General features: G+C 45.4%; 3 protein-coding genes across 3 annotated transcripts in view; 1 reads left to right on the top strand and 2 right to left on the bottom strand.

The window, feature by feature from the left end:
* The window catches only part of LOC122327957 (transmembrane protein 43), a 5,620-nt gene extending 5,278 nt beyond the window's left edge, over positions 1-342 (bottom strand). Inside the window, exons 1-2 of the mRNA XM_043223670.1 lie at positions 181-342; positions 1-112 (exon numbers count right to left, since the gene is read on the bottom strand). The exon at positions 1-112 is cut by the window's left edge and continues 11 nt beyond it. Coding sequence (XP_043079605.1) covers positions 1-112; positions 181-192 — 124 coding nt within the window. The 5' untranslated portion in view covers positions 193-342. The remainder of the gene's footprint in view (positions 113-180) is intronic.
* A 451-nt stretch (positions 343-793) lies between these two features.
* On the top strand, positions 794-11,227 carry zgc:112334 (uncharacterized protein LOC619199 homolog). Its single transcript, XM_043223747.1, has 12 exons — positions 794-1,203; positions 1,448-1,555; positions 1,627-1,686; positions 1,788-1,824; positions 3,396-3,530; positions 3,774-3,972; positions 4,536-4,667; positions 4,744-4,843; positions 5,450-5,621; positions 9,690-9,834; positions 9,901-9,955; positions 10,024-11,227. The coding sequence occupies exons 1-12, from the start codon at positions 1,162-1,164 to the stop codon at positions 10,156-10,158; spliced, it is 1,320 nt and encodes a 439-aa protein (XP_043079682.1). The 5' UTR covers positions 794-1,161; the 3' UTR covers positions 10,159-11,227.
* ndufaf3 (NADH:ubiquinone oxidoreductase complex assembly factor) lies at positions 10,317-12,997 on the bottom strand. Its single transcript, XM_043223725.1, has 5 exons — positions 12,575-12,997; positions 12,167-12,362; positions 11,646-11,712; positions 11,454-11,554; positions 10,317-11,371 (listed from the first exon to the last, which is right to left on the bottom strand). The coding sequence occupies exons 1-5, from the start codon at positions 12,661-12,663 to the stop codon at positions 11,285-11,287; spliced, it is 540 nt and encodes a 179-aa protein (XP_043079660.1). The 5' UTR covers positions 12,664-12,997; the 3' UTR covers positions 10,317-11,284.
* Between the last annotated feature and the right edge of the window lie 2 nt (positions 12,998-12,999).

The following is a 12,999-nucleotide window of genomic DNA, read 5'->3' on the forward strand; positions in this document are numbered from 1 at the left end:
AGAGCACGTATAAAGAGAGCGCGAACAGACAGACGCCCGCGACCACGCCGCCCGCGCTCGCGCTCACACGCTCCAGGAAGCCGGGAGCGCGCTTGTGCTGTTCACCTGAGAACTGACAGACAGCGTTATCATTAGTACGACAGCGCGCGGATCTTTTAACGACAGATCAGTACGACTTACTGCTTCAGTCATTCTGTGTGCTGCAGGAACTCATCAACTCCGGGGAAGAAACTCTGTAACTTCAGCAACTCTGCCGGAAACAGCGGCTACAGTTCTGTTCCTGGTTAAACCGTCGCTTTGAAACGGCCCTGTGATGTGAGAAAGCGCGAAAATGACTAAACTTGACTGGCTAAACGAGTCCAGGAAGTTTCTGGCGCGCAGCATGCTGGGAAATGTAGTCGCTTTCGCGCAGAGCATGCTAGGAATTGTAGTCATACATTTAAACCCCAACTGTTTGGTTTATATTATATTATATTATATTATTGTTTAGCTCTAATCTGATTAATGCAACTAAAAGATATTATGATCATAAACACTGTGAACTTCTGTATAACTGCTTTGAAATTATATAAATGAACTTTTCAAAAGTTATGAATATCATCAATATTTTATTATATATTAATCAGAAACTTTTGTTTCTTTGTGTTCTTCTTATAATGCTGGAAAAAAAACATAGAAACCATCACAGAAAGATCCAAGGGTTTCTGCTACAGATAATATTAAAAACATAACAAACCATTACCTTTTAACCAATAAAACCATGAAAAGTGTGTCATGAGACATTAGGATCTCTGATTAGATGTAATGGTTTTAACGAGCCACCAATCGAAGGTGAATTATCAGAAAGGATGACATTAAAACCAACACAAGTCGAGTAAACACTCAATCTTTACAGTCAGTGACGTGTGTGTGTTGTTTTTTCCTGCAGCAGGGTTATTAAAGTTCATTATCTGAAAGAGAAAAAATTAACGTGTGTGTAAATCATGTGTGTCCTAACAGAGTGTGTGTGTGTGTGTGTGTGTGTGTGTGTGTGTGTGTGTGTGTGTGTGTGTGTCAGTGACCCTCACATGATACGAGGATTATGACTTTAGGATAATATAATAATCACACACACACACACACACAGGCTGATGAAGAGTGTGTCTGCCGGAGAGCGTCAGGATGCCGGAGTTTGATGTGATTGTTCTGGGAACCGGACTGAAGGTAAGAGAACATCAGATCAGGAGCCTGCTGGAAAAACTGTGTGTGTGTGTGTGTGTGATGACCAGTGATCTGTGTGTGTGATGACCAGTGATCTGTGTGTGTGTGTGTGTGTGTGATGACCAGTGATCTGTGTGTGTGTGTGATCTGTGTGTGTGTGTGTGTGTGTGTGTGATCTGTGTGTGTGTGTGATCTGTGTGTGTGTGTGTGTGTGTGTGTGTGATGACCAGTGATCTCTGTGCTGCAGGAATGTGTTTTATCTGGACTAATGTCAGTCAACGGAAAGAAGGTCCTTCATCTGGACTCCAACCCGTATTATGGAGGAGAAAGTGCCTCAATTTCTCCTCTGGAGGAGGTAAATGAAACACACACACACACACACTTCTTACACACACACACACTAAATTTTTGTCTGTTCTTGAACAGCTTTATAAGAAGTTCCAGGTTTCTGTTCCTTCAAAATCGATGGGATGCGGGGAATTTTGGGCGTGTCTGATTCTTCCTGAAACAGTGTGTGTCTGTGTATAAGTGTGTTCCAGGTTTCTGTTCCTTCAAAATCGATGGGATGCGTGTGTGTGTGACTGTGTGTGTGTGATCTGATTCCCAAATTCCTGCTTGCAAACGGTGAGTGTGTGTCTGTGTGTGTGTGTGTGTGTGTGTGTGTGTGTGTGTGTGTGTGTGTGTGTGTGTGTGTGTGTGTGTGTGTGTGTGTGTGTGTGTGTGTGTGTGTGTGTGTGTGTGTGTGTGTGTGTGTGTGTGTGTGTGTGTGTGTGTGTGTGTGTGTGTGTGTGTGTGTGTGTGTGTGTGTGTGTGTGTGTGTGTGTGTGTGTGTGTGTGTGTGTGTGTGTGTGTGTGTGTGTGTGTGTGTGTGTGTGTGTGTGTGTGTGTGTGTGTGTGTGTGTGTGTGTGTGTGTGTGTGTGTGTGTGTGTGTGTGTGTGTGTGTGTGTGTGTGTGTGTGTGTGTGTGTGTGTGTGTGTGTGTGTGTGTGTGTGTGTGTGTGTGTGTGTGTGTGTGTGTGTGTGTGTGTGTGTGTGTGTGTGTGTGTGTGTGTGTGTGTGTGTGTGTGTGTGTGTGTGTGTGTGTGTGTGTGTGTGTGTGTGTGTGTGTGTGTGTGTGTGTGTGTGTGTGTGTGTGTGTGTGTGTGTGTGTGTGTGTGTGTGTGTGTGTGTGTGTGTGTGTGTGTGTGTGTGTGTGTGTGTGTGTGTGTGTGTGTGTGTGTGTGTGTGTGTGTGTGTGTGTGTGTGTGTGTGTGTGTGTGTGTGTGTGTGTGTGTGTGTGTGTGTGTGTGTGTGTGTGTGTGTGTGTGTGTGTGTGTGTGTGTGTGTGTGTGTGTGTGTGTGTGTGTGTGTGTGTGTGTGTGTGTGTGTGTGTGTGTGTGTGTCTGTGTGTGTGTGTGTGTGTGTGTGTGTGTGTGTGTGTGTGTCTGTGTGTGTGTGTGTGTGTGTGTGTGTGTGTGTGTGTGCTCATGACCGGTTGTTAAACACTCTTAGTTTATATGTTTGACAGACGAGAACATGACCCCAGACCCGGACAAGTCAATATTTCTCACACAATCTGGCAAGACTGCTGATGATGTAGGGCCCTATACGTTTTTTTTTTTTTTTTTTTTTTTTTTTTTTTTTTTTTTTAACCAAATTCCTTTTTATTTTTTTTAAGGTTAAATTAAACATTATTCTTTAAAAAGCATGTCTGATTGAAATAATGAAACTCACAATATTAAATAGCAATTTTTTTACAAACATTACAATGATTCAAATTTTTATTTTCAACAAATTCTGTTTTCGATTCACTTCTCAAATCCATTTTAATAGTTTAATTATTAGAAATATTAAAAATATGTCTAATTAATTGATTATATTTAAAAAATATATATATTGTGTGTTATTTTTTCTGCTAAATATACTAATAATAGTAAATCATTTTCTGGTAAGTATTCTTTTAAAACGTTTGCTAATCATTTTATTAGCAGCAGTAGACTAGTATTTATGAGAGTTCTATGCTTTATTATATTTTTTTTTTCTTGTTTTCTCGTGATCACGACCTAACAGAAGTTGTTTTCTTGTTTTCTTTTTCTTGTGAATTGTACACATCATTCCTGATTATCATTAAAAGATATAATACTCCGATCGATTTATCCATAATTGATCGATTCCGTTGATCTTGTGCATGATACAGTACGTGGTGTTTCCTTCAGGTCCTCTGGTGAAGATGCTGCTGTACACAGAGGTCACACGCTATCTGGACTTCAAGGTGATTGAGGACACTTTCGTCTTTAAAGGAGGGAAGATTCACAAAGTCCCCTGCAGCGAGACCGAGACACACACTTCAGGTCTTCTTTAATCATTTCAGTTCATTTCTAGATATGTTCAGTTTAAGTAGCTGAAGTTTGTTTGTTTTTGTCAATGTTTTGTTTAATTTCTATTTTTTATTGTATGTTAATACTTTCACTTACCCACCGGAACCAGAGGTTCATTCTTAAGAATGTTGTCTTATCAGCCAGATGAGAAGCAAAGTGTCTTATTTGTCTCCCGGGAGGAGTTTTATTTTCACTGGTGTCAGTGTTTCTCTCCAGATCTGATGGGGATGTTCGACAAGCGGCGCTTCCGTAAGTTTATGTCCTTCGTCCTGAACTTCGAGGAGAACGATCCACGGACGTATCACGACATGGACCCGCACAGAACCATCATGAGGGACGTGTTTCGCCACTTTGACCTGGGAGACGACGTGGTGGAGGTCATAGGTCACGCTCTGGCCCTTCACGTCAACGACGAGTGAGCCACGAAAACACCTTCAACACACTCCATATATTCACTCCCTGAACTTACACACCACACAACCCCAGAAATACCAAAATCACGCTTTGTGTGCGTGTGTGTCTGTGTGTGTGTGTGTGTGTGTGTGTGTGTGTATCTGTGTGTGTGTGTGTGTGTGTGTGTGTGTGTGTGTGTGTGTGTGTGTGTGTGTGTGTGTGTGTGTGTGTGTGTGTGTGTGTGTGTGTGTGTGTGTGTGTGTGTGTGTGTGTGTGTGTGTGTGTGTGTGTGTGTGTGTGTGTGTCTCTGTGTGTGTGTGTGTGTGTGTGTGTGTGTGTGTGTGTGTGTGTGTGTGTGTGTGTGTGTGTGTGTGTGTGTGTGTGTGTGTGTGTGTGTGTGTGTGTGTGTGTGTGTGTGTGTGTGTGTGTGTGTGTGTGTGTGTGTGTGTCTGTGTGTGTGTGTGTCTGTGTGTGTGTGTGTGTGTGTGTGTGTGTGTGTGTGTGTGTGTGTGTGTGTCTGTCTGTGTGTGTGTGTGTGTGTGTCTGTGTGTGTGTGTGTGTGTGTGTGTGTGTGTGTGTGGTCAGTTACCTGGAGCAGCCGTGTCTGATGACCATAAACCGGATCAAGCTGTACTCAGAGTCTCTGGCCCGGTACAGTCTCAGCCCGTTCCTCTACCCTCTGTTCGGTCTGGGCGAGCTGCCACAGGGCTTCATCAGGTAACTCTCTCTGTCTCTCTCTCTCTCGTGTGTGTGTGTGTGTGTGTCAGCGTCACACAGGTGTGTTTCTCCGCAGGCTCAGCGCTGTCTATGGGAACAGTTACCTGCTGAACCGGCGGGTGGACGAGATCCTGCTGGAGGACGGGCGAGTGTGTGCGGTGCGGTCCGAGGGCGAGGTCAGCACAAACACACCTTCAGAGACGTGTCTAAGATGTTCTAAAGCGCTGTCGTTAATTACTTCCCCTCGAGTTATTAGAGACCCATTCCTCTTCAGAACACAAAGGAAGATATTTCTGATGAAATCCGAGAGATATCTGACTCAACATCACAACTAAATGATCCAGAAACATAATTAAAAACATCAGAAAAACATGCATGGGACATCAGAAACTCAACTTCACATAGAAACAGAAATAACATCATTTACTCAACTTTCTTCTCACATCTTCAGAGAGTATCACAACACACACTTTCCTCCGGGTGTAAATGATGCTGATTCCATCAAATACGTTCTTAAGGAATCTCCAAAATACTGGAAGACGTAAATTATGTCATTTTTGTTTTCTTTGCAAAAAAAAATTGCTTCACAAAACAAAGTTTGTAGGAGGTTTGGAACGACACAAGAGTAATTATGACATCATTTCTCTTTTGAGCTGAACTCTAAGATGTTTATGATGTAGAATCTATGTGAAACATCTTTAAGAGATCTTTAAGAGACGTCCTGCAGACGCACACGTGTCTGGTGATGATGATGATCTGACCATGTTCACGTCTCGATGAAGGTCTTCCGCTGTAAGCAGCTGATCTGTGACCCGAGCTACGCTCCGGAGCGCGTGAAGAAGATCGGTCGTGTCATTCGTGTCATCTGCTTGCTCAACCACCCGATCAAGAACACCCACGACGCCAACTCCTGCCAGATCATCATCCCACAGACGCACCTCAACAGGAAGTCAGGTGAGCGCTCTTCAAGTGCTCATGACATTCCAGCGGCTTTCTTCCATCCTAGAACCAGTGATTTATAAAAAGGGTTTTATTAAAACTAAGTTGACGGGAAAATGTGTGCTCTTGCACGAAACTGATATGTGAAATGATACATGAAATATAGTTTTTGAGCATACGTACACTTTTAGTTTTTTTTAACTAAAGATTTATAAATGTGCCCCCCGACCTGAAAATATGTTTCACAAATCATTATTCAGATCTGGACTCATTTGGAGTAGGTTCATTGTTTGATTCAGAATAAAGCGACTTAAGAGCGGATCATGAATCATTAGATTCAGAGGAACTTCGGAGCAGGTTCATGAATCTTTGATTCCGATTGGGACTCTGGAGCAGGCTTTGATTCATTTACATTTACATTTACATTTAGTCATTAAGCAGACGCTTTTATCCAAAGCGGCGTACAAATGAGATAGGCAATAGAAGCAATTAATATCAGCAAAAGGGCAGCAGTGCATAAGTGCTCTGAGTGGGGTCTTGTCTTACCTAACGCAGACACGAGGATAGGAAAGAGCAGGAGAAGAAGAAGAAAGTGCTATCGATGTTGGGTCAAGTGTAAACGAAAAAGATGAGTTTTGAGTTGGTTTTTGAAGATTGCTAGTGCTCTGCTGCCCTAGTAGCAACGGGCAGATCGTTCCACCAGCGAGGAACAAACTAGATGAAGGTGCGCAAGAGTGATTTTGCACCTTTTTGTGATGGCACTGCAAGACGCCTTTCGTTTGCAGAGCGTAGGCATCTGGAGGGAACATATGATTCAATTAGTGAGTGTAAGTACGAGGGAGCGGAGCCTGTGATTGTCCTGTAGGCCAGCATCAGGGATTTGAATTTGATGCGGGCATCTATAGGAAGCCAGTGTAAACTAATGAAGAGGGGTGTGACGTGGGCCCTCCTTGGTTCGTTGAGGACCACCCTAGCCGCTGCATTCTGGACCATCTGAAGAGGTCTGGTTGTAGAGGCTGGGAGGCCAGCAAGGAGGGCGTTGCAGTAATCCAGTCTACTCAGGACTAGTGCCTGGACGAGGATCTGTGTAGCGTGTTCTGATAAGTACGGTCTGATTTTCCTGATGTTGTACAGCACAAACCTACAAGATTGAGCAGTTTTTGAAATGTGCTCAGTGAAAGTTAGCTGGTCGTCAATGATTACTCCAAGGTTCCTAGCTGACCTAGACGAGGATACAGTAGCCGAGCCTAGCTGAATGGATAGGTTGTGTTGTATGGTGGGATCGGCCGAAAAAACGAGGAGCTGTTTTTGTGAGGTTTAACTGCAGGTGATGATCCTTCATCCAGACTGAGATGTCGTTTAGGCACGCAGAAATACGTGCAGAAACAGTGGGATCGTCTGGTTGAAAGGAGAGATGGAGTTGAGTGTCGTCAGCGTAGCAGTGATAAGAGAAGCCATGCTTCAGAATGACAGAACCCAGTGATGTCATGTAGATGGAAAAAAGCAGTGGCCCAAGTACTGAGCCCTGAGGCACTCCAGTAGTGAGGTGATGAGACTCTGAGACATCACCCCTCCATGATACCCTGAAAGACCTACCAGAGAGGTAGGACTCAAACCACCGAAGGGCTGTTCCAGAGACCCCCATCTGCCTGAGGGTTGATAGGAGAATGTTATGGTTTACAGTGTCAAAAGCAGCAGACAGGTCCAACAGGATAAGCACTGAAGATTTTGATTGTGCTCTTGACCGTCTCAGTGCCTCAATGACCGATAGAAGTGCAGTTTCTGTAGAGTGGCCGCTTTTGAAACCTGATTGGTTGCTGTCCAGGAGATTGTTTTGTGAGAGATGGGAGGAGATTTGGTTAAAGACAACACGCTCTAGTGTCTTAGCCATGAATGGGAGGAGAGATACAGGTCTGTAATTTTCAATGAGCTCAGGGTCAAGTGTGGGTTTTTTAAGGAGAGGGGCAACACGAGCCTCCTTAAAAGCTGAGGGAAATGTACCAGTGGAGATAGAGTTGTTGATAATGTGGGTGAGTGCAGGGAGGACGGAGGGAGCGATAGCCTGAAAGATGTTAGTAGGGATGGGATCTAAAGGGCAGGTTGTAGCATTCGTGGCAAGGACGATTTTTGATACCTCCGTTTCAGAGAGGAGGGAAAAAGTGGAGAATGTGTTGGGGTGCTGTGGTTTGGTGTGTGTAAGGCGAGGAGCTGCAGGAAATTGGTCGCTGATTTTAGTGGTTTTGTTAATGAAAAAACGAGCAAAATCATCAGAGGTTAAGGATGACGATGGTGGGGGGACAGGTGGGCAGAGAAGAGAAGAGAATGTTTTAAAGAGGCTTCGTGAGTCAGAGGAGTTGTTAATCTTTGTTTGGTAATAGTTACGTTTAGCAGTGGAGACATTATTAGAGAATGAGGAGAGAAGAGACTGATAAAAACAGAGATCAGATGGATCTTTGGTTTTACGCCATTTTCTTTCCGCAGCTCTGAGTTTGGAGCGATGTTCACGGAGAACATCAGATAACCAGGGGGCAGAGGGAGTTGGCCGGGCAGGTTTGGTTGTTAGAGGACAGAAAGAGTCCAGGCAGGATGTTAGCGTGGAGCAGAGGGTATTGGTAGCAGTGTTAACATCTAGTAAAGAGAACCGGTTAGGAGGAGGGAGTGACAGTGACACCGCAGAGGAAAGACAGGTTGAAGAGAGCGTGCGTAAGTGACGGCGAAAAGTGACCAGAGGAGGGTTTGGTGTTATGTTGGAAGAGGTTAGGGTGGTGTTGAATGTAATCAGGAAGTGGTCAGATGTGTGCAGTGGTGTTACCTGGGCATGATGAGTAGAGCAGTTTCGAGTGTAGATGAGGTCCAACTGATTACCTGATTTGTGCGTGGCAGTGGTGGATACACGGCTGAGATCAAAAGACGCCAATAGGCTGTGGAAGTCACAGGCCAGACTCTTATCTACATGGATGTTGAAATCTCCTAGCAGTACCAGAGGAGTGCCATCCTCTGGAAAAGCAGAGAGCAGCACATCCAAGTCATTAATGAAGTTACCGAGGTGCCCTGGGGGGCGATACAGAACAATCAGGTGAATTTTAAAAGGGTGGGTGACGGTAATGGCGTGTGATTCAAAAGAGGAGCTTGTATCGGGTCGGTATTAGGCCGTGCTTCCAATTCTTTGATATGAGCAGGCCAGTACCTCCACCCCTCCCAGAAGTGCGGGGGGAATGAGTGAAAGTATGGTTGGCAGCGAGGGCAGCTGGAGTAACAGTGTCCTCTGGTTTAATCCAGGTTTCGGTAAGTGCTAGAATACTTAGATTGGAATGTTCTATGATGGCTGTGATGAAGTCAGTCTTTTTTACAGCAGACTGCCAATTCCAAAGGCCGATGGAGAAATTGTGTGATGTGGTAAACGATGTGGGAATAGTATGCATATTATTGAAGTTGCGCCCCCGATGACGCCGGATACAGGAAGTGCGAGTGGTAATGAGGCTAGGGATGTTTAAAGACATTGTATGAGTAGGGTGGAACAGAGACACAACAGTGGAAGAACTGGAAGAGGAATAGGGAAAGCTCAAATAGAAACAATAAATAATAGGTATACGCGAGTGTTTAGCCGGTGTCTGTGCTCGGTGGAGTCGCACAGGTAGAGTCGCTGGTCTTTACACTCGTCGGTCTTCACACGATGAGGCCTGCACGTGTGGGGTTGCTGCGACCGCTGCCGTGGTGTACACACTACTTTTAATACTATCTGAATTGCGTGACTGAATTCAGCAGGACACGCCTCCCAATTTACCACAACAAAAGGTCTGAAACTCGCACGACACTTCACGACAATAATCACGTGACACGAGGTAAACAATACAGTGAAACCTAGCAACGACACTGCACTACAATAAGACTAGACTACAAACAAATACACTTACACGCTCCTGCAGACTTATGCTGATCAACTGCTTCAGATCAGAACTTCAGAGTGCATCTTTTTCTGATTATTATTTCTTTTTATTAAACAGTAGTTCTTGTTTGTTTTGGAGTAAGGGACGTCTGAACGCCTTCTGAAAAAGACACATGAAGCTGGGTGTTTGTGTGCAGATGTCTACGTCTGCTTGCTGTCCTTCGTTCACAACGTGGCGGCGGAAGGCAAGTACCTGGCCGTGGTCAGCACGATGGTGGAAACCTGTAACCCCGAGAAGGAGGTCCAGCCCGGTCTGGCCCTGCTGGAGCCCATCATGGAGAAGTGAGAAGCACACACCTCATTCCAGGTGTAGTTCAGGCAGTGACTCATGCTTGGTTTGTCCCGCAGGTTTGTGAGCGTCAGTAACCTGATGATCCCGACGGACGACGGCCGCAGGAGTCAGGTAAGAGCGCTCCACCGCGCTAGCCACGCTGGCAAAGTGCCGCGCTAAACGACGTGTTTCTGGTCTAGATCTTCATCTCCCGCTCGTACGACCACACGCCTCACTCCCAGACCGAGACGGAGGACATCTTGGATCTGTACCGCCGGGTCACGGGCTCTGAGTTCATCTTCAGAGACCCCCGGGACCCCGACTCCGACGACTGAACCGGACCTCCTTCACCCAAACCACGTCCCTCAGTCCTTGACGTCCATAGATTAGCGTGTTTTATTATTCCAGTCACATACAGTTAATGAGCAGTTTATAAAGAACAACACTAGAAGGGTGTGGTGAGTAATACAACGACTCCACTGGAAACTAATAATAAACGTCTCAACAGCTTTATTTCTGTAGCACTTTAAACAATATTAAATATATGTTTACAGTGTTGTTTGAGTCATAGTGTTCTTCTGAACATCTTTGGTGTTTTAAACGAGTGAAGAATGACAGGATGAAGATTTCTGGCCGAATTGTCTCTTTAAAGGACATGACATGAGAAATCAGTGTTTTTTTTTTTATCTTTAGTCTCGAGAGGTCTTTAAGGATTAAAATATATAGCTTAAAACCTCCTGCTGAATTATTAACTTAGCATTTATTAAATCAAGCTCCAGAGTCACGAAGAATCGTTTGTTGAAAGATGAAGCAGAACTAGATCTGGATCACAAACCATAAGTCGATTATTTAATAATGTTTCTCCTGGAAATAACCGTTGTGTTCTGAACCTTTTTTAGAAAAAACATTATTAGCATTATAAATACACCTAAAGAAATTCATAACAAATCTTTTTAAAAATCCATGTCATGACCTCTCAAAGACTGCAGTGGATCTCATTAAAACACACATTTCTGTGTTTTCCAGCACCTTCCACACACTTGACACAGACGTTCTAGCTACGTTCAGATCTGATTATTTGTGTCCGACTAGAATCTGATTTAAATGATGGACTGTGTATGGAAAATGTTCTGATCATGGCCCATGTCTGCGTTTGCTTCTGAGAGAAAGTCAGACGGTTAGTCTGGAGTTGTGTTTGTGTGCTAGCTGACACGAGTGTGTGTGTGGAGCTAATAAAGACACAAGAGGAGTGTGTGTCTGATCACACATGAGCTCAGATTAACCCGTTATCAGAGGACAGATTAACTGCCTCCATCTGGGACACACACACACACACACACACGTTAATCCTCTCATCTGTGTTTATTCACTCTACACACACACACACACACACACACACACACATTCCATTCACAGGTCATGTGACACACTGATAGCGTGTTTTCCCAGAATCCTCTGCTGTTACTGGGCGGCTGGAGGCGGGATGAGTCCGGCCGCTGCGAGCCGTCCCTCGCTGGACAGGAAGTTGAAGGTGGCGCAGGCATTGGGCTGCGAGAAAAAGGTGACAGGGTTAGTCTGCTGTGAAGAGCGTTCTGACGGAGACGATGAAGGTGATGAAGACGGTGGTTACCGTGTCCTGGACCTCCAGTGAGATGCCCTTCTGCTTCAGGAAGTGCAGCACACTTCGATCCAAACGCTCGGAGCGAGCCCCGGTTCCCAGAACCAGAACCTCTGTAAGACCGGGTTAAGACTCCATCAACAACATTCATGAACAGATTCAGAGAGAAAACACTTCTGTTCTGTAGAGTTCACGTCTACTCACCGATACGAGGCTCCAGAAGATAAAACAGAGACAGACTCTCCACCGAGATTTCAGTGTGACAGCCCACCTACAACACACACACACACACACACACACACACACACACACACACACACACACACACACACACACACACACACACAGAGTGAACGATCACACACACACACACACACAGAGTGACACACACACACACACACACACACACGATCACACACACACACACACACTCTCTCTCTCTCTCTCTCTCACACACACACTCTCTCTCTCTCACACACACACACTCTCTCTCTCTCTCACACACACACACACACTCTCTCTCACTCTCAGACAGACACAGACACACACACACTCTCTCTCACACACACACACACACACACACACACTCTCACTCTCAGACAGACACACACACACACACACACACTCAGACAGACACTCACACTCTCTCTCTCTCTCTCTCACACACACACACTCTCACTCTCAGACAGACACTCACAGACACACACACACACACACACACTCACGTTCCACTGCAGGAGCGCCGGGGGCAGCACAGCGCAGGGTCCGAGCACCGTGTTCCCGCTGATGTTGAAGCCCCGCGGGCTGTAGCTGTAGATGATGGCACGCGTGGAGGCGCTCTTCTGCAGCAGGGTCACGGTGGTCTTCTGATAGAGCTCGTCGTCGGTGGGACCGAGTCTGTAGCCCCGCGCCGGAGACGCTCTGCGGGACAGAATCGCATACTAGATTCTACTAAAACAACAGCACTTATACAATAAAACAATCATCATATATACAGAAACACTTTAGTTCTGAGATCGCTGTTCACCAGATAGTTAAACCTGACACAGCAAGGTCACGTGACAGTGAGTACTTCCTCACTGCGGTTCACAGTATACACTGCATCACACGACACTGAACCCGCTCGCGGTTACCGGCTCAGCGCGGGAAGAAGCCTCGCTCCGAGCCGCAGTCCGTGAACGGATCCCGGAGACAGCATCCTCGTGCAGCTCACGGCGGCCATGACGCGCGGAACTCACGCTCGAGCGCGCAGACGGACACATTTCACTGACGCGCACCGCAGATGTAAACATCCGGTTATCGATACGACGTACATTTTCTCACACTGTACAACAACAATGACCGTTTGTACATTGTTTTAAGGGGTGTGTTTTGGGTTGGTGTAGATATTAATAAAACACAAATAGGTCAAAAATTACATTCAAAAATCTACATTAGTTTTGTTTCCTTTTAGCCACAGCCTCAACATCCTGCGCTGCGTGACTGTTATCCTGTATTCCTCGTTTAATTATCACGTTAAACATTTATAACTGTAAATGTCAACGATGAAATTCCTCGT

Source organism: Puntigrus tetrazona, chromosome 22, assembly GCF_018831695.1.
Source record: "Puntigrus tetrazona isolate hp1 chromosome 22, ASM1883169v1, whole genome shotgun sequence".
NCBI classification, from domain to species: Eukaryota; Metazoa; Chordata; class Actinopteri; order Cypriniformes; family Cyprinidae; genus Puntigrus; species Puntigrus tetrazona.

Coding starts and splice junctions, on each gene's coding strand:
- zgc:112334 (XM_043223747.1), top strand. CDS start 1,162: ATGCCGGAGTTTGATGTGATTGTTCTGGGAACCGGACTGAAG. Junction 3,531..3,773: donor GACCGAGACACACACTTCAG/GTCTTCTTTAAT, acceptor GTTTCTCTCCAG/ATCTGATGGGGATGTTCGAC. Junction 9,835..9,900: donor CTGGAGCCCATCATGGAGAA/GTGAGAAGCACA, acceptor TTTGTCCCGCAG/GTTTGTGAGCGTCAGTAACC.
- ndufaf3 (XM_043223725.1), bottom strand. CDS start 12,663: ATGGCCGCCGTGAGCTGCACGAGGATGCTGTCTCCGGGATCCGTTCAC. Junction 11,713..12,166: donor CGGCGCTCCTGCAGTGGAAC/GTGAGTGTGTGT, acceptor TGTGTGTTGTAG/GTGGGCTGTCACACTGAAAT. Junction 11,372..11,453: donor CACTGGAGGTCCAGGACACG/GTAACCACCGTC, acceptor TTTTTCTCGCAG/CCCAATGCCTGCGCCACCTT.